The 21,596-nt window shown below is 45.6% G+C and overlaps 1 protein-coding gene across 1 annotated transcript in view; it reads right to left on the bottom strand.

Annotated features, from left to right (window-relative positions):
- Positions 1-7,992, bottom strand: part of YWHAQ (tyrosine 3-monooxygenase/tryptophan 5-monooxygenase activation protein theta) — a 31,199-nt gene extending 23,207 nt beyond the window's left edge. The window contains exons 1-2 of the mRNA XM_027556104.1: positions 7,885-7,992; positions 7,014-7,386 (exon numbers count right to left, since the gene is read on the bottom strand). Of these exons, the coding sequence (XP_027411905.1) occupies positions 7,014-7,307 (294 nt within the window). The 5' untranslated portion in view covers positions 7,308-7,386; positions 7,885-7,992. The remainder of the gene's footprint in view (positions 1-7,013; positions 7,387-7,884) is intronic.
- Positions 7,993-21,596: the final 13,604 nt, after the last annotated feature.

Below are 21,596 nucleotides of genomic sequence, written 5' to 3'. Positions count from 1 at the left end.
CTTCATTTGATTTACCCATGGATTAAGTGTTTAATTATTAAAGTAGAAATGAACTATAATTTTTCTTCTTTTCACATCTTTCAAATGATGTTTCTCTACCATCCCTCCTTGATACCTAGAAAGTCAATGGTACAAAGAAACCTGCTGTTACTCTGAAAGAACTAGTGCTAAACACAAAATCTGGTATTGATAAATATCATAAAGAAATAAACATCAATATGATCAAGCAGATTTCCCAATTGTCAAGCACTCTGAATTACCTAATCTCATGACATGGTTATCATTTTATAAGTGAAACTGGTGTTGTTCAGTCGCTAAGTAATGTTCCACTCTTTGTGACCCCATGAACTGGCTTCCCTGTCCTTCACTATCTTCCTAAGTTAGATCAAACTCATGTCCATTGAGTCAGTGATCCCATCCAACCATCTCATCCTCTGTCACCTCCCTTCTCCTCCTGTCCTCAATCTGTCTCAGCATCAGTGTCTTTTCCAAAGAGTCAACTCTTTGCATTAAGTGGCCAAAGTACAGGAGCTTCAGCATCAGTCCTTACAATGAATATTCAGGGTTGATTTCTTTACAATTAGTGGGTTTGATCTCCTTTGTTGTCCAAGGGACTCTTAAGAGTCTTCTCCAGCATCACAATTCAAAAGCATGAATTCTTTGGCCCTCAACATTCTTTATGGTCCAACTCTCACAGTCATACAAAATACTGGGAAAATCATAGCTTTGACTAGATGGACATTTGTCGGCAAACTGATGTCTCTGCTTTTTAATATGCTGGTCTAAGTTTATCATAGCAAGTGACACCGTGTATGAGAATTCAAAAAAAGTCTGATAACTAGCCCTTTGTGAGAACAAAGGTAGTCCTCATTACATTCTTAGGAGGTGAACAAGGAGGTAAAATTTCAACCCTTTCAGTAACTAGATTTTTGTTAACCTCAAACAACTATCTGTGCTGGAGAGGGTAATGGGAAATGGCGATTCTCAACAACAGCTGATGACAGTATAAACACACATAATTTTTTCCGAGGGCTATCTGGGAAAAAGCTGGAAATTTCATTTCCAAAAACTTAACTAAGTAAACTCTTGCATAAAGCATGCAACAAGGATGTTCTTCTCAGTGTTGTTTGTAACAGAGAAAAATTGTTTACAATCTAAATGTTCAATAGGGCATTAGTATAATTATATAACATCCAAATAAACACACTACAGGGTTTACATCTAGAAACACGTATGCCAAACTATTAATGGCAGTTATGAAAGGGAGGGAAATACTTGCCACTCATCAGTTCTAACTTCCACTTTCTAAATAGGTTTCACTATAATTTCAGTTGGATCCTTTTTCTCTGTGCCAAGGTTGGTTTTTTGGGGGTTTTTTTGTTGTTGTTGGTTTTTTTTTTTTTTTTCTTTAAAAAAAAAAAAAAAAAAAAAGCTCAAGGCCTTAGAGGTAATCCTAAGGTGGAAATTCGAAAATACAGGGTCCCCTGAGTAACTGCCAGAAAGGTGAATTGTAGAGTTAAACAGCATACAGAGTGACAAAGAAATAAAAAATAACTGAGATCTTAGACAAAGGATTCTGACAAGATGCCAATATATTAGTAAGAACCTAAAGGACAGGTGTCATACAATTCAATACAACTTAACACTGCTTGTTTTATTTATGACCTAACCCAGAGTTCCTCAACCTTGGCATGCTATCATTCGGGTTGGGTAATTCTCTGTGGCAGGGGACTGATTCTCCTATGCGTTAAGTGATGATCAGCAGCATTTAGGCTTCTATTTACAGTATGTTAGTAGCACCTCCTCACTCCCACCTCAGTCTTGACAACCAAAAAACCTCCCTCCCACCCTAGTCTTGACAACCAAAAACACTATCTCCACAACTTGCCAAATGTCCCCTGGTGGGTAAATTCACCTGACTGAGAACCACTGATCAAGCCTTATATATCCATATATACAATATTTCACTCCATTTCACTCTTCAGAAAGAACTCTTTAGCTTCAAGGAGTTTACATTTTAACAGCAAAAAAAATGCAAAAGTTTTAAAATGTTATTGCATTTTATTGAGGAGGGCATCAAAATTAAAGATCAGGTGAGTTTTGTTCACGACAGATCTACCCTCCCTCCCTCCTCTAACTTACATTTATCAAACTGTACAAATTCCTCAAAACACTGATCTTTTAGTCAGTTACTATGTTATTTAGAGCTAAATGTGTTTCACACAATTTCATCTGGAGTCACACCACCTGGATTCCTTGCTCTTCCAAACTCAGTTTTGTGACATCAACCAAGTTACTTAACTTCCTCACGTCCCTGTTTTCTTAACACAGTGTGTATATCAAGTTCTTAAAGCAGTACTTGGCATATAGTAAAAGCCCAGTAAATGTCAGCTATTACCTACTATCTTAACTACAAGCCTATAAAGACAAGCATCATCTTCACCAATTCACAGATAAAGAAACAGGCTGAAAGAAACTTGCCTAGAATCGCAAAATTATAAGGTTACAGAGCAGTGATCCTAAAATAGTCGGTCTTGACTCTAGAGCCCATGATTTTTCAGTCATGTCAGTAAGCTTACGTTGAGACTAACTATCAAGAACATACTGGTTTCTTACTTCAAAATAATAACTAGTACTAGACACATTTTCTATAAGACACTCATTTAGAACACAACTGAATTCAAATGTATTATGGAATTAAGGTAATAGGATTTACACACCAACAGAAACAACTTTCAGTTTCTATATATTTTAAGATCAGTCTTATGGACTCTGTGGGAGAGGGAGAGGGTGGGGAGATTTGGGAGAATGGCATTGAAACATGTATAATATCATGTATGAAACGAGTCGCCAGTCCAGGTTCAATGCGCGATGCTGGATGCTTGGGGCTGGTGCACTGGGACGGCCCAGAGGGAGGGTATGTGGAGGGAGGAGGGAGGGGGGTTCAGGATGCGGAACACCAGGTATGCCTGTGGCAGATTCATTTCGATGTTTGGCAAAACTAATACAATATTGTAAAGTTTAAAAATAAAATTAAATTAAAAAAAAAAAAGAACACAGACCTTAACTCCTGAAATTGTTTAAACATTATACTGAAGCAATCTACTGAAATCAGTCTAATAAAAGACCATCAATACAGAAGGACAACACGGGGTTGTGAGACAGAGGTTACCTTGTATACTGCATTTGCTGAAGTGTCCTGTTCTTACTCCAAAGTAATAGAGTAAGAGTTTGTAAGAACTCCAAAGTTCTTACAAAGTCATGGACTTTGTACATGATGTTTGTTCCCAAGTCCGAGAAGGGCTCTGTATACTCCTTTGGTTTCTTCAATTTGCCCTTACCTCACACTCAAGTTCTTAATGACTCGTGAACACCTTACTCAATTTGTTAACCACTGCCTTGCTGTCATACAACTTATTAATCTTTTTTACTTAAACTTTACCATTTCCAACATTTAATAGGATCACCCATGACTTTTTCATCACCTCTTCCTAAAGGCATTTCACTGCAATTGTCAGCTTTTCAACACTTTTTTTGGGGGGGACTGTATATATTGAATGTGTTAATTACTGCTTACAGCAAAGCGACTTATAGATATACACATACATTCTTTTTCCATGTCCTTTTCCATTATGGTTTGTCACAGAATATTGAATATAGTTCCCTGTGCTATACAAAGTTGTTTTTAACATTTCTTTAACAACTAACGACATGTTCTTCAACCTGGACTATAAAAACTACTCACATTAGAGTTGGAAGTCAGAGCATAGGTGGAATGACTGGGAGCATATAACTTTAATAGTCCGAGAATACCAGAATTGGAAGAAACAGAAATTTTAGCCCAACTCTCTGGTTTCACAAATGACAAAGACAGATAACTTGGTGACAGCTTCCTCTCTAACTTCTCTTAGATTCTACAAAGAACTTGGCCTTGACCATTTGGGTCCCGTTATTTCGTTTGCTCTTTAGATTACTTGCATTTCAACATTTTTTACTGCCTCCACAATTCAATATTCTCTCTCAATACAGTGATTATCAAAAAGGTTGAGAGTTGTCCACCATGTTCATTTTGAGTTAATAGTCCAAATAATTCCACCCAAAACTTACTCTATCAAAGAGAAAGACAAGACTGAAAATATCTTATGACCAAAATCCTGCCTATCTTCTATGTTACTCTTTTACTACTAGCCTCCTATAACACATCAGTGTCATCTACTTCCTCCACACCAAATTCCTCTTCCTGTTTACCAGAGGGGGGCAAAAAGAAAACCTAATCTTAGCACTCATGTTCAGCAATTTTAGATTTCATTTTTCTTTCCCCATTATTTAGATAGATTCCTTATTAAATCACTAATTTACCAATCTTCAGACTTGTTCACTAACCAACCCCTTTCTTATCTATCAGTTCAGATTACAAACTGGTAATTAGCACCCAAACTATGAACTAGATGCTGCCACCTACACATCATTCAAAAATCCACTATCAAATATGGAATATTCCCTCTGACATTCTCTTACATAGTTCCTACCCTCTTACAGGCTTTTCTACTACAATAGCTCTACACATACCCTGCTCTTCACACAAACCCTTTTCCATGAATAAGGCTGATCCTGTATATTCCTTCTGTCTGTTCTGCCTGAAATATTGACACTCCCATTCCCATCCTCCTCCTCGATGCTCATTCCAAAAGCCACTCCTTGAAAAGCCTTTCCTGAGGTTTCTTCTTCCTTCAAACGACAGAGCATTTTGTTCAGAACTGTCTGCTGGGAATTACATATTTACATTTGAGTACTTTCACATACACTCCTTTTTATAAATTACTGGAGGGCAAAATCTCCGGTTCTCAGCTTTGTTCTTCCCCTGCTGCTTAGCACAGTGCCCTGTACATGCTAACCTCTCAAACACAGCCAACTTGAAGATGGGCTTTCTCAGGATTTTTTGGTAAGTTGGCCAATAAGTCACAATTGGTTTCTTAAGCCATTTTACTAATAAAAATGTTTTATTTATACCCTGGCATCTGAACTCTTTCACTTAGTTTAAAAAACCGAAACAAAAAACCTGTCCTAATTTCAGGGGATCTGGCCTATTGAAACGATCTTCTTGGTCTCTCTTTGAAGTCACTTATCAACTAAGCAAACTCGCCTTTACTTAAGCCATCATAAAAACTAAAATTTATAGGAGCCAGAAAATAAAACAAGTATTCCCGGTTTATTTGCTAGAGAACAGGAAAAATTCTGTGGTCATTCTGAATTGCTGCAGGGTAAGTAACAAACTCCAAAGAAGTAACAGCACAGAACAAGAGACTAAAATATGATGTGAGAGCGCCCCAAAGTAACACCTGTACAGAAATGCTTCTTGTTAACAGAGGGAGTTCTTACAGTCTTCCTTGATGACACGGTGGATGTTGCCAACAACTGCTACCACATGCTACTGAAGTCTCCAATCACTTTTATTTCTAAGTTGGCAAATTTTTTTAATGTAAGCAATTCAGTTTAAAAATCCTACATGCCTCTTCTACACTAGGCAGGGAGTGGAAGACAGAGATGAACTTATGACTTTCATAAAACAAAAAATCTCAGTATGGTTTTCTCCACTTTGTACACACTCTCAGCATTGCTTCCTTTCCCCCTTTACCAGCTATCTTCATCAGCCCAATTTTGTTCAGATCACCTATTATTTGTACTGGAAAAGGAGGTGAAAGAAAAAAAATCCTGCCCCATGAATTTGATGGAGCAAGGAAAAAAAGGTTGGGAGAGCAAGAGGTTATTATCCCCTCTTGTCCCTCTTGAAAAATCACCAATCTACAAGATGTGTCTTTCATAAGCCCATCTAAAACATGTGTAACAGTCACATCAAAAATTAGTAGCCCTCTTGTAAAAGTGGCACTGAAAACAGGTAACGACATCAGGTATTTCGTATTTTATTAGCAGACCCTTAAAAACATTCCGGATACAATGCTGGTACTGAAATTTTAAAATCTTACCTTACTAATCAAAAGATCCATACAATGACAAAGCTAAAATGTTCTTTCTCAGTAATAAGCGTGAATCATAGCAGTCACCCGGCTCCACCCAAAAGCCACCCTAGCTAGGACCGGACAGTTCAAAACCTGGACAGCTTTCCCTGCTTACTCTACGCCAGATAGGAATTCATTTCAACACCTCAGGGTTTAAGTGTGGCTATGTAGCAGCAAGGAAACGTTATCCCGTACTGAAATTAACCAGGATACTTCATTCTTTTTATTTAGCTGTGCCTTTTCCACATTTAAGAAACTTTCCCCCTTCCCCATTTTTGAGGAAAAAGCTCAACAGCTACTCTACTTGAAAAATGAACAATCTATTCAGATTTTCGAAGTAAATTTGCATTATTCCTAGGTTTGGGAGGAGAACCGACTTCACACTGTCACTATCCAAAAGGTCCCGCACTTTCTTTCAACGGAAGCCTGAGCCTATGAATTGATTAAATACATGTGAAGAACGGTTCCCAGATAGCCTCTATAAGCTGAGGAACGAGTTTCAGTCTGGTACCAATCTACTCGCACGTTTCAAAGTTACTTGGTGTGGAGCAACCCACTATCTAGGAAAGATCTACTTACCACTGGGGAGGAAGAAAAAAAAACCAAAAAGCTTCTTGATCTCAAGAACTGAAATGCACCAACCCACTATCTAGGAAAAGATCTACTTACCACTGCTGGGGGCGGGGAGCTTCTTGATCTTAAAAACTGAAATGCAACAACCCACTATCTAGGAAAAGATCTACTTACCACTGAGGACGGAGAGGTGGGGGAGGAAAAAAAGCTTCTTGATCTCAAGAACTAAAGTGACACATCAAAGAGGCCAAAGCTAACCACCTCAAACACAGCGGCAGACCATCAGGCAAGCCCCGACCCCCATTCCGTTGCCATGAAAGTCCCAGGGAGGGCCTCACACAAAGCTGGAGGGAAGGAGGGGAGGCCGCCGCCCCCCATGCCCCCAACTTCTCCCTGCACCCGGAGAAGGTCCGCGGGACTCACCAGGACCGTGGTGCAGATGGACCTCAGCTCGGACTCCACTTTCTCCCGGTAGTCCTTAATCAGCTGCAACTTCTTGTCCGAGGTGTCGGTCTTCTGCTCGATGCTGGAGATGACCCTCCAGGCGGACCGGCGGCCCCCGACCACGTTCTTGTAGGCCACCGACAGCAGGTTGCGCTCTTCGTTGGACAGCTCGGCGCCCTGCTCCGTCACGGCCTTCATGCAGGTGGCCATGTCGTCGTAGCGCTCGGCCTGCTCGGCCAGCTTGGCCTTCTGGATCAGCTCCGTCTTCTCCATGGGGGCCGAGGGAGCGGACAGCGAGGTCGAGCGCGGACCCGGGGGGCTGGCGCGGGGTGGGGGGGCGCGGCGAGGAGGCCTGAGGGCGGGCGCCGGGGTGGGGGGGGGGGGGGGCGGCAGGAGGGCGGGGGCGGCGCCGTCAGACAATGCGCCCCGCCGCCCGGCCGCCCCTTTTGTCCATCCCCGCGCGCGCGGCCCAGTTGAATTTCCCTCCCCCCGCCCACGCTCCCCACACCGCGGGGCGCCCCAGAGGGTCTGGGGGGTCGGGGGGACGCCCGCCGAGCCGGGCTGCGCGGCCTGAGGTAGAAGCTGATGTGAGGTGAGGCGGGGGTGACGAGGAAGGGCCGCTCCCGCGCCCGCCTGGGGCCCAAGATGGAAGCGGCCGTTGGCCCGCACCTTCCCGCCGGAGCCTGTCCCTGAGAGCGGGCGTTGAGACCCGCCGCTCTCCCTCCCGCCCCCCCGACCCCACCCCGGGGAAGGCCTCCCGCCGGACTCGCAGGCCCCGCCAGACCCCCGAGGAGGGATTTCCCCGTCCCCCCAACCCGGCCCCGCGCCCCGGGGCGACCCCGGCGCTCACCTTCACGTCTCCGCGGCCGCGGCGCGAGTCCCACCTCTTGGATCCCTCTTCTGGCTTTAGCCGAGGACCCTCCCGTCTCAGCCTACCTCGGAGCCGAGAGGCGGGGCCGCCGCGCGGCCCGGCCCCTCGCGGCCGCCCACCCCCGCCAATGGCGCGCCGAGATGTCCCCGAGAGTTCCGCCTCCCTCCCCGCCTCTGGCCAATGAAGACTGAGCGCGCGGAAACGGGGGCGGAGGAGAAGGGGGCGGGGCGGTAGGGGGGAAGGGGAGGCTAGGAGGGTGGGTCGGCTTGGGCAAGTTCGGTTGGCCGGCAGGCTGCGGCTTCGGCCACGGGGTTTCCTCCAATTAGATCCAGGGTAAAAGGACGTCACTGTTACCATGGCAATGCTGTTACCAACGCCCCTCATCCTCCCAGCCACCCCCGGCACTCGTGGGCGCGGCACGGGAGCGGGAGGCTCGCACGACCTCTTCTGCGGTGGCCGGGTTCTCTTGCTGCTGCGGCGTTGCAGACGGTTCACTGCATCTTGTTGGCTCCCCATGCAGCTGCGGCTCTCGTCGGCCCGGGTGAGGTCGGACCTGGGAGGGTAATACCATTGGCTGTTTTGTTACCCAAACTCCTGTCTTTCCTCCACCTTCCTATTCGTGACAAAGGTTTGGAGCTCGAGACACTGAACACAGCCTTTAATGACGTTGCGATGGGGACCGTGAATTAGAAATAATCCCATCCCCATTAAAGAGGAATTAGTTCCTGGAGAAAGTGGCATAAGCTTGGGTTTTACACGATACGTTCTTTTTCAGACCGGCACCTAAAACCTGAAATTCCCTTGGAAAATTACCCCCCTCCTCCAAAAAAGTCCAGGCAGTGCCAGATATTATGATTTTCTTTCAAGTGGGAAATAACCTTAGGGATAATTGGAAGAAAAACATACATTTAATCCTGCCTCCCCCCGCCAAAGCAACTGTTTTTGTATTTCTTTCCAGACTTTCCAGGTCACGCGTTTAAATACTTATTTTTCACATCACTGCTGTCTTACATGTACATGCTTTTTATCTTCTAGTACTATTTTTGAGAGGACAATCGAAAAGCTAAACTTCTCTCCCTAGATGTTGACTGCTGACTTTCCCTTGTGAACACCCCTCTGAAATGAGAGCGATCGCCTCAGATGGCTTCTATTCAGGGTCATCACCAGCCCTTTCCCTTCCCTTTAAAGTGGGCGCTCCCCTCCTGCCACTCCCTTCTCTCCGGAATGTTCCCAGTACCAGACTCCAAATAAGGTGGCTGTCCTGGGTGTCTGGAAAGTGGTCTTTGTGCCATCTGGGCTCACACGGCCGTGATTCCAGTTCCAGCACATCCAAGGAAAAACAGATCATTGAGAGCAAAGAATGCCACAGCCAAGAAAGAATTTCACATTCTAAGTGGAGGTCTTAGAAGCAGATCTGGAGACTCTCTAGAATGGAAGATCTGAGCACTGACAGATAGCAGGAGAAGGTGCGAATTTTCCAGAAATCTAAACTCCCTCCCAGCTGCCCCTCCCTATCCTGACTTGTAAAGGTTGCTTTGTGCTTTGACAGACAGGAGAGGGCTGGGCTGGAAAGGGCTTGAGTCTTAGTGCAGAAATGCCTTACTATGTTGCAGGGTTCTAATGGAGGGCCCTGCTGTTATTTCTGGAATCCCTGGGGCCAGGCTGTAGACACACGAGTGTTTATGGCCATGTGGGCTGGGGTGGAGCCGGACACCAAGAAATCCCCATGGAAAGAATTTGCATGTGCAAGGGCAGATAAAATGCTTTCTGTATGACCAGTGCATTTCGAGCTTACTGGAATTAGAGACAGTTCAGGCGAGAGGAGAGACAGCCCAGCAGAGGTGAGTGGGGGATGGAGACCCCGAACAGGATGGTCAGGGGATAGAACCTCTGGTAGGGAGGGAGGGTAAGGGCAAGAACACTAATTCTTTATCAGAAAGCCTGGACTGTACTGCCATCTCCCGAGGTGACCTTGGGCAAGGTTTACTTCTCTCTGTAACTCAGTCTCTATAATTTCTGCTTTCATCCAATCAGATATTTATCGAACACCAACTCATATAGTTACAGTCACCTGAACTCATGGATAAGAACTGCTTGGAAGCAATGGCACACTATAAAATTATATTTCATCAGGGACCAGAGGGGTAGGTTAAATCTAAAGTCCTCTGCCCCTGAAAGAACTCAGAAAAAATTAAAGCTCTGGGGACTTGAAGCCCCTGGACACATAAAGAGCTAACACTTATTGAGTGATCACATGTGTCAAACACCGTTTTAAGTCTTTTGCAAGTCTTAACGCATTTAATCTGCTTAAAGCCACTATGAAGTAGGTAGTACAGTAAGTCCCCTGCCTACAAACCTTCAAGTTTCAAACTTGCAAAGATGTGAATGTGCCTTTGACAAAGGTCAGGTGTGAGTGACACTGCAGCTTGTCTGCCATCTCATATTGACGATCCTTCAAGTCTGCCACCTCCCTCCTCCAGTCAGTAACTCTTCTTGGCTGTTCCCACGATGCCAGCCCTTGTATGCCAGCTGTTGTACTGTACTAATGTACTTTTCAAGGGACTGTCCTGAAAGATTAAACATGTTTTATTATTTGTGTTTGATTTGTATGTATTATTTGCGTGAAAAGTATTAAAACCCATTACAATACAGTACTATACAGCCGATTGAGTTCGTTGGGTAATTGGGCTAACTTTGTTGGATTTATGAACAAATTGGACTTACAAATGCACTCTTAGAACAGAACTCATTCATATGCAGGGGACTTACTCTACTCTTATGATCACCTTCTCCGTTTCACAGATAAGGAAACTGAGGCACGATGCTTGGATTGAGCATAGAGTGGAAGAGCTAGCAATGGCAGAGCCTGGATGGATGTACCCCTGTGTGCACTGCCTGGTGACCAAAGCCCGTCCCTGTAATGGCTCTGCCAGCCCTCTGCTCACCACTGTAGGGATGCTAGGAAAGACCACACTAGTCTCTGTTCTCTAGGAGTTTCATCCTAGCTTAATATAAAACGTGTTAAATGTCCACATTCAACGTGCTGGGAAGAATTCTAGGGAACAGAGAGCTAAGAAAGAAAGCATTGAGTTCTTACTTTATCTGTTTGATGTTCTTGTTATTTTTTCTAAATTGCTTGGTGAGAAGAAGCTGCTGGAGGGAATACACTGAGCTTGAAGCCAGAAGATCCTAAATCCCAGCTCTGTTATTTATTTGCAGTTTGACCTTGAACTTCCCAGGTGGCTCAGTATAAGAGACATAGAAGATACAGGTTCGATCCCTGGGTCAGGAAGATCTGCTGGAGTAGAAAATGGTAACCCACCCCAGTATTCTTGCCTGAGAAGTCCCATGGACAGAGAAGCCTGGTGGGCTCCAGTCCACGGGGTCCCAAAGAGTGAGACAAGACTGAGCCACTAACATTTGACCCTGAACACCATGATCCTCTCTGGACCTCAGTTTTCTAACCTGTAAAAGCAGTCCTTACCCCCAAAGACGTCGTGGAGCTATTAAATTAAACGTGGAGCGTTCATTAAATATTGGGGTTTTTCCCCCTTCTTTCCCTCTGCTTGGTGGTAGAGTGCAGGGGAGGAAGGGAAGTGCCAGTTCTGTTATAAGCCTCAGAGCCTTATAAAAAGTTAGTGAAGGCTTATCTCTTGAATCACTGTTGTAATTAGTGGAGTTAATGGTCTGCAGAATGGCTACACTCAGTGTACACTTCTGAATGAATGAGTCCTTCTGGTTGAGTTTACTCTCATAAATTGTTTCAGTGGTTTATTTGCCCAGAGCACTGGGTCGTCCCGAGGAACTTCTTCCTCTCCTGCCTTGTGGCAGGTATTTCACTGACAAACATGTGAGTGGGACTTTTCACTGCAGATTTCTGTATAATCACCATCAGTGCTTCTGTTGAGAGGGTGGTTGAAAAACTGCCTGACTGTCCACTCCACTGGGAGGGGCTGAATGAGAGTCACTGAGAGCCAGGACAGTTTGGTCAGGGCAGGGTCTTCCCACACATTTCCTGGCTGAGGGCCTGGGTCAGGCCAATGGAACTCAGTCTCCCATCAGCCCTGCAGCGGGCAAAGCTCATTCTTGCCATCTGCAGGCATCCGTCTGTGCTTGTCGGTGTCCCATTTCTGGCACCTCCTGGATACCCATGGGCTATTTATTGTTTTCCGACTCTCACTGTGTGTTCTCAGGGAGAAAAATCTAATCAAATCATTACATCATTAAAAAACAGATAAGTCTTCCGGCAATAGTTCTTCTGCACGATTTGCATTTTAAAAGAAAGAAAGCTCTTACATTTGAAGAATAAAAGTTCACTGGTAGGGGAATTTCCTGGTGGTCCAATGGTTAGGACTCATGTAACATGGCCAAAAAAAGAAAAAAGTTTACTGGTAGAATTTCATGCATTCTGAACCAACATTTGGTCCACTAGCCTTTTGGGGAAGGACTTCAGCATTCTGACATTTCTCCAGCATTTCCTATATGTCAGTAAGGTACTTTAAGAAAAAAAAAGATTGCTTTTGTAATGATAATAGTGATGATGACAGTATTGATTAAAAGTGTAACAGCACACATCATGGCTTCCCTTGTAGCTCAGTGGTAAAGAATCTGCCTATAGTACAGGAGACCTGGGTTCAATTCCTGGGTCAGGAAGATCCCCTGGAGAAGGAAATGGCAACCTACTCCAGTATTCTTGCCTGGAAAATCCCATGACAGAGGAGCCTGGCAGGCTACATACAGTCCATGGGGTCACAAGGGTTGGACACGACTTAGAGACTAAACCATCGGCACACATCATATTAAAAATGAAACAATACATAAATGTACAAAAGAAAGTATAAAAAGAACCGGTGAAGCTGTCTCTGCAAGGGGACCATTGCAGGCATTTGGGGGAACCTCCTGCTAGACACAGCTGCTGGTTTCATGTGGAGACATGCATGTGGTTTTACATGCGTAAGATTACATTCTTCACTTTGTTCAGGGCAATGGTTAATTTTATGTGTCAACTTGGCTGGGTCACAGTGTGCCCAGTATTTGATCATACATTATTCCAGATGTTTCTGTGAGAGTGTTTCAGGGAGAGATTAACATTTAACTTGGTGGACTCTGAGTAAGCAGATTGCCCCTTCTAATATGGGTGGGCCAAATCCACCAGTCGAAGGCCTGAATAGAATAAGAAGAACGATCTTACCTGAGCAAGAGAGAATTTTCCAGCAGACGGACTTCGAACTTGCTCTGTAATGTCAGCTCTCCCTGGGTCTCCCACAAACTTCAGACTCTAACAGAAATACAGTTTCTCCTAGATCTCCGCCCTACAGGCTGATCTTGGAAATTTTGGATTTGCTAATTCCTTGTAATAAATCTCTCTATATATCTATCTTATTATTATCTTATATATGCATGCATGCGTGCTAAGTCACTTCAGTCATGTCTGACTCTGAGAATTTATGGATTGTGGCCTGCCAGGCTGCTCTGTATACGGGATTCTCCAGGCAAGAATACTAGAGTGGGTTCCCATGCCACCCTCCAGGGAATCTTCCTGACCCAGGGATCAAACCGGCATACCTTAGTTCTCCTGTATTGACAGGTGGGTTCTTTACCACTAGCGCCACCTGGGAAGTGTATGTATGGTGGTGACAACGCAGGAGACACAGGTTCGATCCCTGGGTTAGGAAGATTCTCTGGAGAAGGAAATGGCAACCCACTCCAGTATTCTTCCCTGGGAAACCCCATGAACAGAGGAGCCTGGCAGGCTACACAGTCCACGGGGTTACGAAAAGTCAGACATGACTGAAGCGACTTAGCATACCTGTATATCTTATGATTTTTCTCTGGAGAATCTTGATTAATACTTTCATTCAACAAATGATATGATATCTTTAACTGGCTTTAAGTGTTTGTCCGTGACATCAGATTCACCTCTGAGCTTCCTGAGAGCTAGGGTTTTCTTCTTTGATCTTGTATCCATAGTGCCCTCTCAACAGAGGTGAGCCACCCTCCTCTGCGGGTGAATAAACTGATGCCCAGGGAGGTTAAATTACCAGTCTCAATTGCTAAACTACAGAGGTAAGATTAAAAAACAAGTCTGGGTGATTTCAATCTTCTTCTACAACAATAAACAAGACTGCACTACCGGCCATGGAAGATGAAAACTCCAGTGTTTGCTGGCCTGGGAACAATGTTTAGTTATCTGAGGCTCGTGGGTGGCTAAGTATATATCTGCTGGTGAGTCAGCGGCTGATTTTATTTTCATGTGGAAGTCTCTGTTTTTACTCTCAGTGTCTCTGCAGGGAGAGGATACCTCTTCATCCTTTATCTGTCCCCTTTAATTAATTACATGTCTGTCTCTCCTCTCTTCTCCCTGTGCGCCCTTAAGTCTGTGACCTTCCAGTGGGCAGAGTTTCATCTGCTTTCCATATCCCTGGTGACTGACTAATGGAAGACATTCATAGAGGGTTTGTTTTGGGGCTTCCCTGGTGTCTCAGATGGTAAAGAATCTGCCTGCAAGGCAGGAGATACGGGTTCATTCCCAGAGTGGGGAAGATCCCCTGGAGGAGGGCATGGCAACCCACTGCAGTATTCTTGCCTGGAGAATCCCACAGACAGAGGAACCTGGCAGGCTATGGTCCATGGGGTCGCAAAGAGTTGGACACACCTGAGCGACCAACACGTTCACACTTCACACTTTTGGGCCGTTAAGGGGGACATTTCTGATACCAGCAATTGTTGGTGCTCTGTGCTTACTTTGTTTCCAACCATATACGAAATCACTAGAAGGTTAGTAAATTCACAGAGGAAAGCATGTGAAGCAGAGCTGTATACCCCTCAGAGATTCTATGAATACGGAATTGCATCCGCTTTGACAAGCACACCAAAAACCTTGAGGTTGACCCCGAAGGGACCCGAACATCAGAAATAGTCCTAAAGTTTCCACACTGATGCTCACCCATGGAGGAGTGAATGAGCTCTCCAAGGAGTTGCCCACCCCTGACTCAGGCTCAACTTCCTATCTGTTCATTCAACAAAATATCGAAGGGTCTATCCTGGGTCAGACACGACCCTCGGGGCTGGGATTCCAAAAAGAATAAAGACACAGCATTTGCCTGGTGAGAGCCTGATGGAGAGCAGGGAGGTGGGACAGCTCAGAGGGGCAGCAGGGAGTTCTCCCTGGCTTCTCAGTTCTCAGTTGCTCGACGACCTGACTTCCCAGCCACAGCGGTTTCGAAGTGACTGTTCAGAAAGTAGAATTAGTTTCAGAATAGAATTACTCCTGAAAGCCCCTCTGAAATCCACTCGACCTTCTTTCTCATCCAATGATTCAGAGCAGAGGAAGCGCTGGGGCTCCAGGGCCAGCCTGGGCCTGTCCCTGTGTCTCTGTGGAAGGTCTGTGCAAGGCAATCAGTTGACAGATAGAGACGACAGACCTATGAAAAGCTAATGAGCTCGCCATGCTGACAGCACGCTTGTGAATGTGGTGAGCTTTCCTAAAGCCCACCAGACTTTCTGTAAAAGGTGTGGCAAGCACCAGCCCCACAATGTGACCCAGTGCAAGAAGGGCAAGGAGTCTGTATGCCCAGGGAAAGCAGCGTTAGAACAGAGAGCAGAGTGGCTGTGGTGGGCAGACGAAGCCGATTTTCTGGAAAAAGGCTAAAACAGCAAATATTGTACTAAGGCTTAAATGCATTGAGCCCAACTGGCAGATCTGAGAGACTTCAGGCTATTAAGAGCTGCATGCATTTTGAGCTGAAAGGAGACAGAAGAAGAGTAAGGGCCAGCTTCCTAATTTTGTTTTATTATGAAAATAATAAAAATTTGAGATTATTTAATTTAAAAACAAATTAGAAAGCCCAAGAAGCTGGTGCCTTTTAGTGGAAGGGCACACAACCCATATGTCTTAGGCAGGTCTAGGTAAGCAGCAAGGAGTCTCAATTACCACCAAAAATGCTCATTATGTTCTTATTTTTTTTGCTGTTGTTACTCATGTCAACTATATATATATATATATATATGTATAGATATTAAAAATATAAACACTGTGTGTATGTGTATACAGCGTTTAGATATTTTTTTAAGTTTGGGTACATAAAGCAACACATCTTCAACCATCTCCCAAATTATGACTCATCTGCAGACAATTCAGGACAGTTGAATGGATGAATGAACACAACAGCCGGAGAACAATGCACACAGCATTGATTGTGTGGCTCTCACAATGAGAGCTATGGGAGTGGAGAGCAGGGAGACATGAGTGTGGGCCGGAGCCGTTGCAGAAGACGTCAGGGCTCAGAAGGCTCCAGAGAGAGGGGGATCATGGTAAAAGGGGGGGGTGCCACCCAGATGATGATGGTGTGGATACCCATCTTCCGCTGTCCTGGTGGAGGCCTCTGGAAGGGCAGGAAGGCTGTAGCATCTCCTCTTTGTGAGGGAGTCAGCTCTGGATGGGCCTGAGCCCTAAGAAGGGGGTTCTGGACAGAAGGCTGGAGTTCAGACCACCCGAGGAGGGCTCAGCCTCCACAGTGTGGAGGTGGACCCTCGTCAGTCTCTTAAATTCCCTCTGCATAACAGCCCAATCACACAGGCAGCTTAACAAGTGCACAGCAAGTTGGGGAGACTGGTTCCATTAATGTCCTGGGCCGTTGGGCAGGGCGGATCTCATAAAAATGCAGGTCTCTGCTTTACTTTCCTGCTTAAAACCCTTCAGCTTCGTTTAACTGCAGCTCAACATGGTGGTTGGATTCAGAAGCCAGATGGCCTAGCTCCGCTACCCACGGGATAGGGGATCCTAGGAGGTTAGTTAAGTGCACGGAGCTTCACTCTCCTCACTTGTAAGACGGGATGATGACCTAGCTCCGAGGTTGTTATCAGGATTCAATGAATTTATAATAGAATGTGCTTTGAACAGTGACATGTAAGTGGCACTAGTGGTAAAGAACCCGTTTGCCAATGCAGGAGATCTAAGCGATACAGGTTCCGCCCCTGGGTCGGGAAGATCCCCTGGAGAAGGGAATGGCAACCCACTCCAGTACTCTTGCCTGGAAAATCCCATGGACAGAGAAGCCTGGTGGGCTACAGTCCATGGGGCTGCAAAGAGTCAGACACGACTGAAGCGGCTTCGCACGCAGCACACTCACATATGTGTTTGTTAGATGAATACTACTACTACTACTAAGTCGCTTCAGTCATGTCCAACTCTGTGCAACCCCATGGACTGCAGCCCACCAGGCTTCTCCGTCCATGGGATTCTCCAGGCAAGAACACTGGAGTGGGTTGCCATTACAATCAACTCTAAATCCTTAAGATAACTCACAAACCCCCCAGTGATGGCACGCCAGTTTCTCTTCTGTCTGATCTGTTGCTTCACCTGTGCTTTGGCTTCTTCTGAGCTCTGCTCCTTCCATCCCCTCTTTCCTTACATCTTCACCTAGTTCACCCGTCATCTCCTGAGTCTGCAGAAATGGCCGCCTCTCGGGGCTGTCCTTGGGTTCCTCTCCCCTCCCAGCAACGCAAGCTCCCCTATCCTGTGCTCTGCAAGCAGGAAGCATGGGACATCACCTCCCCACCCCCTGCACCAGGAAGGTGGGGATATATCTATGTAACTATGTCTCTGTAACTTGTCCAGGTAGCCCCAGTGCCCAGCAGAGTGCTTGGTGGCTAGACTGGGTACCAGGAGATGGACAACTGAAGAGACAAGTCGACAACCGCTGGAAGGAGGAGTCACAGACAAGTGTACATCAGCCACAGGACAGGGCGAACTGAGGGCAAGGCTCAGGATGGCCTCAGGCTCTGGCCAGAGCCCAAACCCCGGCTGGAGGCACCTGTGACTCACTGGGAGGGGCTGGAAGCCCCAGGCAACCCCTGGTGTCTTCCCCTTCCCTCCATCCTGTCCAGCTCTATAGACAAATTCCCAGTTGCTCCAGAAGGATGGTGATTAAGAGAACCCAGTGATGAAACTCAGGGAGACAGTGAAGGACAGGGCAGCCTGGTGTGCTACAGTTCATGGGGTCACAGAGAGTCGGATATAGACTTGCTGACAAGTGAAGGAAATGTTGCAGAGGGAAATCCCTTTTGAAAATGAATAACCCCCTGATTTATTTGGACAGTTTCTCTTCTGGATTTCCTTAAAACCCAGGTAAGAAATTTAGTGATATCGTGGTGGTGGTGGTTTAGTCACTCAGTTGTGTCCGACTCTTTGCGACCCCATGGACTGTAGCCTTCCAGGCTCCTCTGTCCCTGGGATTCTCCAGGCAAGAATACTGGAGTGGGTTGCCATTTCCTTCTCCAGGGGATCTTCCCAATCCCAGGGATTGAACCCTGGTCTCCTAAATTGCAGGCAGATTCTTTACTGACTGAACTATGAGGGAAGCCCCCAGGGACGTCATATATCTAAACAAAATACATGAAAGCCTGTTCTATCAAAAGCCACCCCTGGAAGGAAGGAGCAGATGCTGCCTTGCTCTGTTTTTAATGGACCACGAAGCGCTTGGAAGCGGCCATCATTCTAATCAATGTAAATAAGCGAATGATCCCCAGCCGCTCTCCCTACTCCTGGTTCTGAAACTCAGAGACATGCCAGGCAGACTGATGAGCCCAGGACCACTTTGAAGGATCCTATAGCAGCCAAATTGCCGAAATGTGTTCAAACAGAATGCGGTAGCAGCAGCTGCTACAGCTGTCAAGCAAGCTTCCTGAAATAAAGGGGAAAAGGCAGCAACAGACTGTTGCTCTTGAGCCAATGCATTTAAAACACGAGATCAAGTAAGAGCGATGAAAAAAAAAAAAATACAGGAAGTCGGTGAAATGAGAACTTGGCTCACTGCGCCAAAGTAGGCAGTCTGGGGTCATGGACAGAAAGTTTTAGCTGTCACATAAGCAGTCCCTGAAGGGTTAGGGATTGGGGGGCTGATGCTGAAGCTCAGCCAGGATGTGATGATGAGGGGGCAGGAATCTGACAGCCATTCTGCTGTCAGAAGTCTGGCCAGCCCAGACGGAGTCATGAGAGGGCCACCAGGGTCCTTGGAGCCTCCGCACATAAAAGCACATTTAGTCACAAGGCTAGGAGGTGCTCAGAAAATGCATGCTTCCCTTTCCCTTCCTGAAGACCAGGGACGCAGTTTGGTCAAGGTTAATTTCTGCATCAGAGTCCTTAGTTGTAAATAGCAGAAACTGATTCTGACTTAAATGTAAGACCATTACTCCTTATCAATTGTGAAGAAGGCTGGGGAACCAGCCAGTCAGTCAAGATGGGTGGGTACTGGGGACAGTGTGCAGCCAGAACTATGGCCAAAATTTCACCGCAGACTTCAGCCAGAGGGATTCCCGTTGCTTCTGCGGCTGGACCCCAGACCTTGATTGGTCCCTACTGCACTGACTCCATGGGCACCAGACCCTGGACCCTGGATACTGGGTTCATCTTCATAGAAATCCCAAGGCAGCTTTACTACTGCCCCCAGAAAGAACTCTCCACAAGCCCTGCTTGTTTGAGCCACTCACCTGAGATTCAGAATCCCAATGTGGGGTTGTCTGGCCAGGCCTAAGTTAAGTGCTGTGTCATGCTACAAGACAAGCTAGGAGGTTGGTACCTCAAGTATACGTCTTCCAAAAAGGAAAGTGGGCTATGCCTCCACCTCCCCTCCCCCATAAGATTCATACAGTGAAGAATTCCTCCAATAAAAGAAGAGGCTTCAATGCTGGGTGGCTCCCAAAATAGCCCAGTTTCTTGCAATTACACTGGAGCTTCAGGTCCACATGATGAAGAAAAGCAAAAGCTGTTGGGGGTGGGGGGCTGGTACATGAAATTAGGAGCCTGAGAGAAGCCTTAGCCTGCAGGGATCTCATCTTTCTTTCTCTGGAAAAAAAGGGGTGGGGGGTTTGCTTTGCTGTCATCATTATCCCTACCTGGAAGGCTTGTCCCCATTCAAGCTTGACCTCCTCCCAGATCCACAAAGATCTCTCTCTGGTCTAAGATGCTATTTCACCTCTAAATTGCATCATACTTTTTAGAAATGAATCACTTCATTTATATATGACTTATAAAGCTCCTCTAGGATGGAGACAAAAATCTTATTCATTTAATAGTCAACAAACATTTATTGAGTGTCTGTGAGGCCTTGGGGAGCCCGAGGGGACAAAGACAGGGCCTGTGCCTTAGAAAAGAAGATCATTGCTGGTGCAGACGTGGAGGTGTAAAGCCTCCTGACCTGGTTTAAATGGATCTCCAAGATTAAGATGTTCTCGGCCATTTGGCGGGTGGGGGTAAGTAGTGCCTTCCAGACAGAAGGAACAGCGTAGACAGAGGCAAGGAGTCGTGAGAAGTTGTGGTGTGTTTGGGAAACAGAGTGGGTGGGACATGGGACGTGTGCAACTCAGCAAGGGAATGGGGGATACGGTTGCCAGTGAAGAGGGGACCACATTCTGAGAACCCTTGAATGTCTTTCTCAGGAAGGGGGGGTGGTATCCTGAGACATCAGGGATCATCTGATACTCTCTTTTTTTTATTCTAGTAATTCATATATACATAACATAAAATTGACCATTTTAACCATTTTGCAACTTAGGTTACATTGGTATTAAGTACATTCACATCTTTGTGCGCCAGCTGCCACCGTCCATCTCCAGAAATTTCTGATCTTCCCAAACTGAAACTCTGTGCCCAATCGACAACAACTTCGCATTCTGCCTCCCCCGCCCCCCAGCCCAGGCAACTCCCATCTACTTCCTGTCTATGTCATCAGATACTTTTATTTATTTGTTTTAAAATATTTATTTACTTGGCTGTGTTGGGTCTTCAAGGTGGCACACAGGATCTTTAGTTGTGGGCATGCAGACTCTTAGTTGCCACACGTGTGATCTAGTACCCTGACCAGGATCAAATGCCAAGCACCTTGCATTGGGATCATGGAGTCTTAGCCAGTGGACCACCAGGGATGTCCCTCATTAAATACTTGTAAGCAAGAGAATGAACTGATGGAATTTTCTAGAAGGATCCCTCTGCCTACGATATGAAAGACGGCTTAGAAGACTTAAGGTAGAAAGCAGCTGCAGAAAACTCCAGAAGAACCAAGAAGGCTGAATGGAAGCAATGCGATGGTGACCAGACAGGCCGGAAAGACTAAATTTCAGAGATATTGATTAGATGTAGGAGTTGATTATTCCAAGGCATCTTTTTCTATTTTATTCTCTCTATATTGACCCCCACATCCCTTCTTGTGTGAGGAAGAGAGAGGATTTATGATCCTATAAAATTGATTTTTAAATAGCCCCTCTGACCCTATTGGCTCACAAATATTTCAAAATTACAGCCTATGTAGATGGCAGACTACTTTCCCACATCATTACTGTAGGATACGTGCTGTGACTTTGGAATAGACCTTGATCACTGCACACTTTGATCAATTTTATTAAAGAGAAATAATTTACAAGAATAGTTTGTGATCATTAAATGTTCAGTGGCAACTCAGAACAGTTTCTGTGCTAGGAAAAAATTATCTGAAGCTTGCATTCAAAAGACAGCTGACTACTCATAGAGTCTGGAGTGGATCTCAAAAAAACCCTGGATTTCAGCCCAGCTCTGCCATTCACCAGCAGTGTGGCCCTGGGCAATTTACTTAACCTCTTTGCATTTCTGTGTCCTCTTTAGTAAAGTGGTTGTTGATTAAATGAGCTGATTTGTATAAAGCACAGCAGCATCTGCC

This window comes from Bos indicus x Bos taurus, chromosome 11, assembly GCF_003369695.1.
Source record: "Bos indicus x Bos taurus breed Angus x Brahman F1 hybrid chromosome 11, Bos_hybrid_MaternalHap_v2.0, whole genome shotgun sequence".
NCBI lineage: Eukaryota > Metazoa > Chordata > Mammalia > Artiodactyla > Bovidae > Bos > Bos indicus x Bos taurus.
The sequence above is the reverse complement of the archived record's forward strand: the minus strand, read 5'-3'. Positions and strand labels throughout refer to the sequence as shown.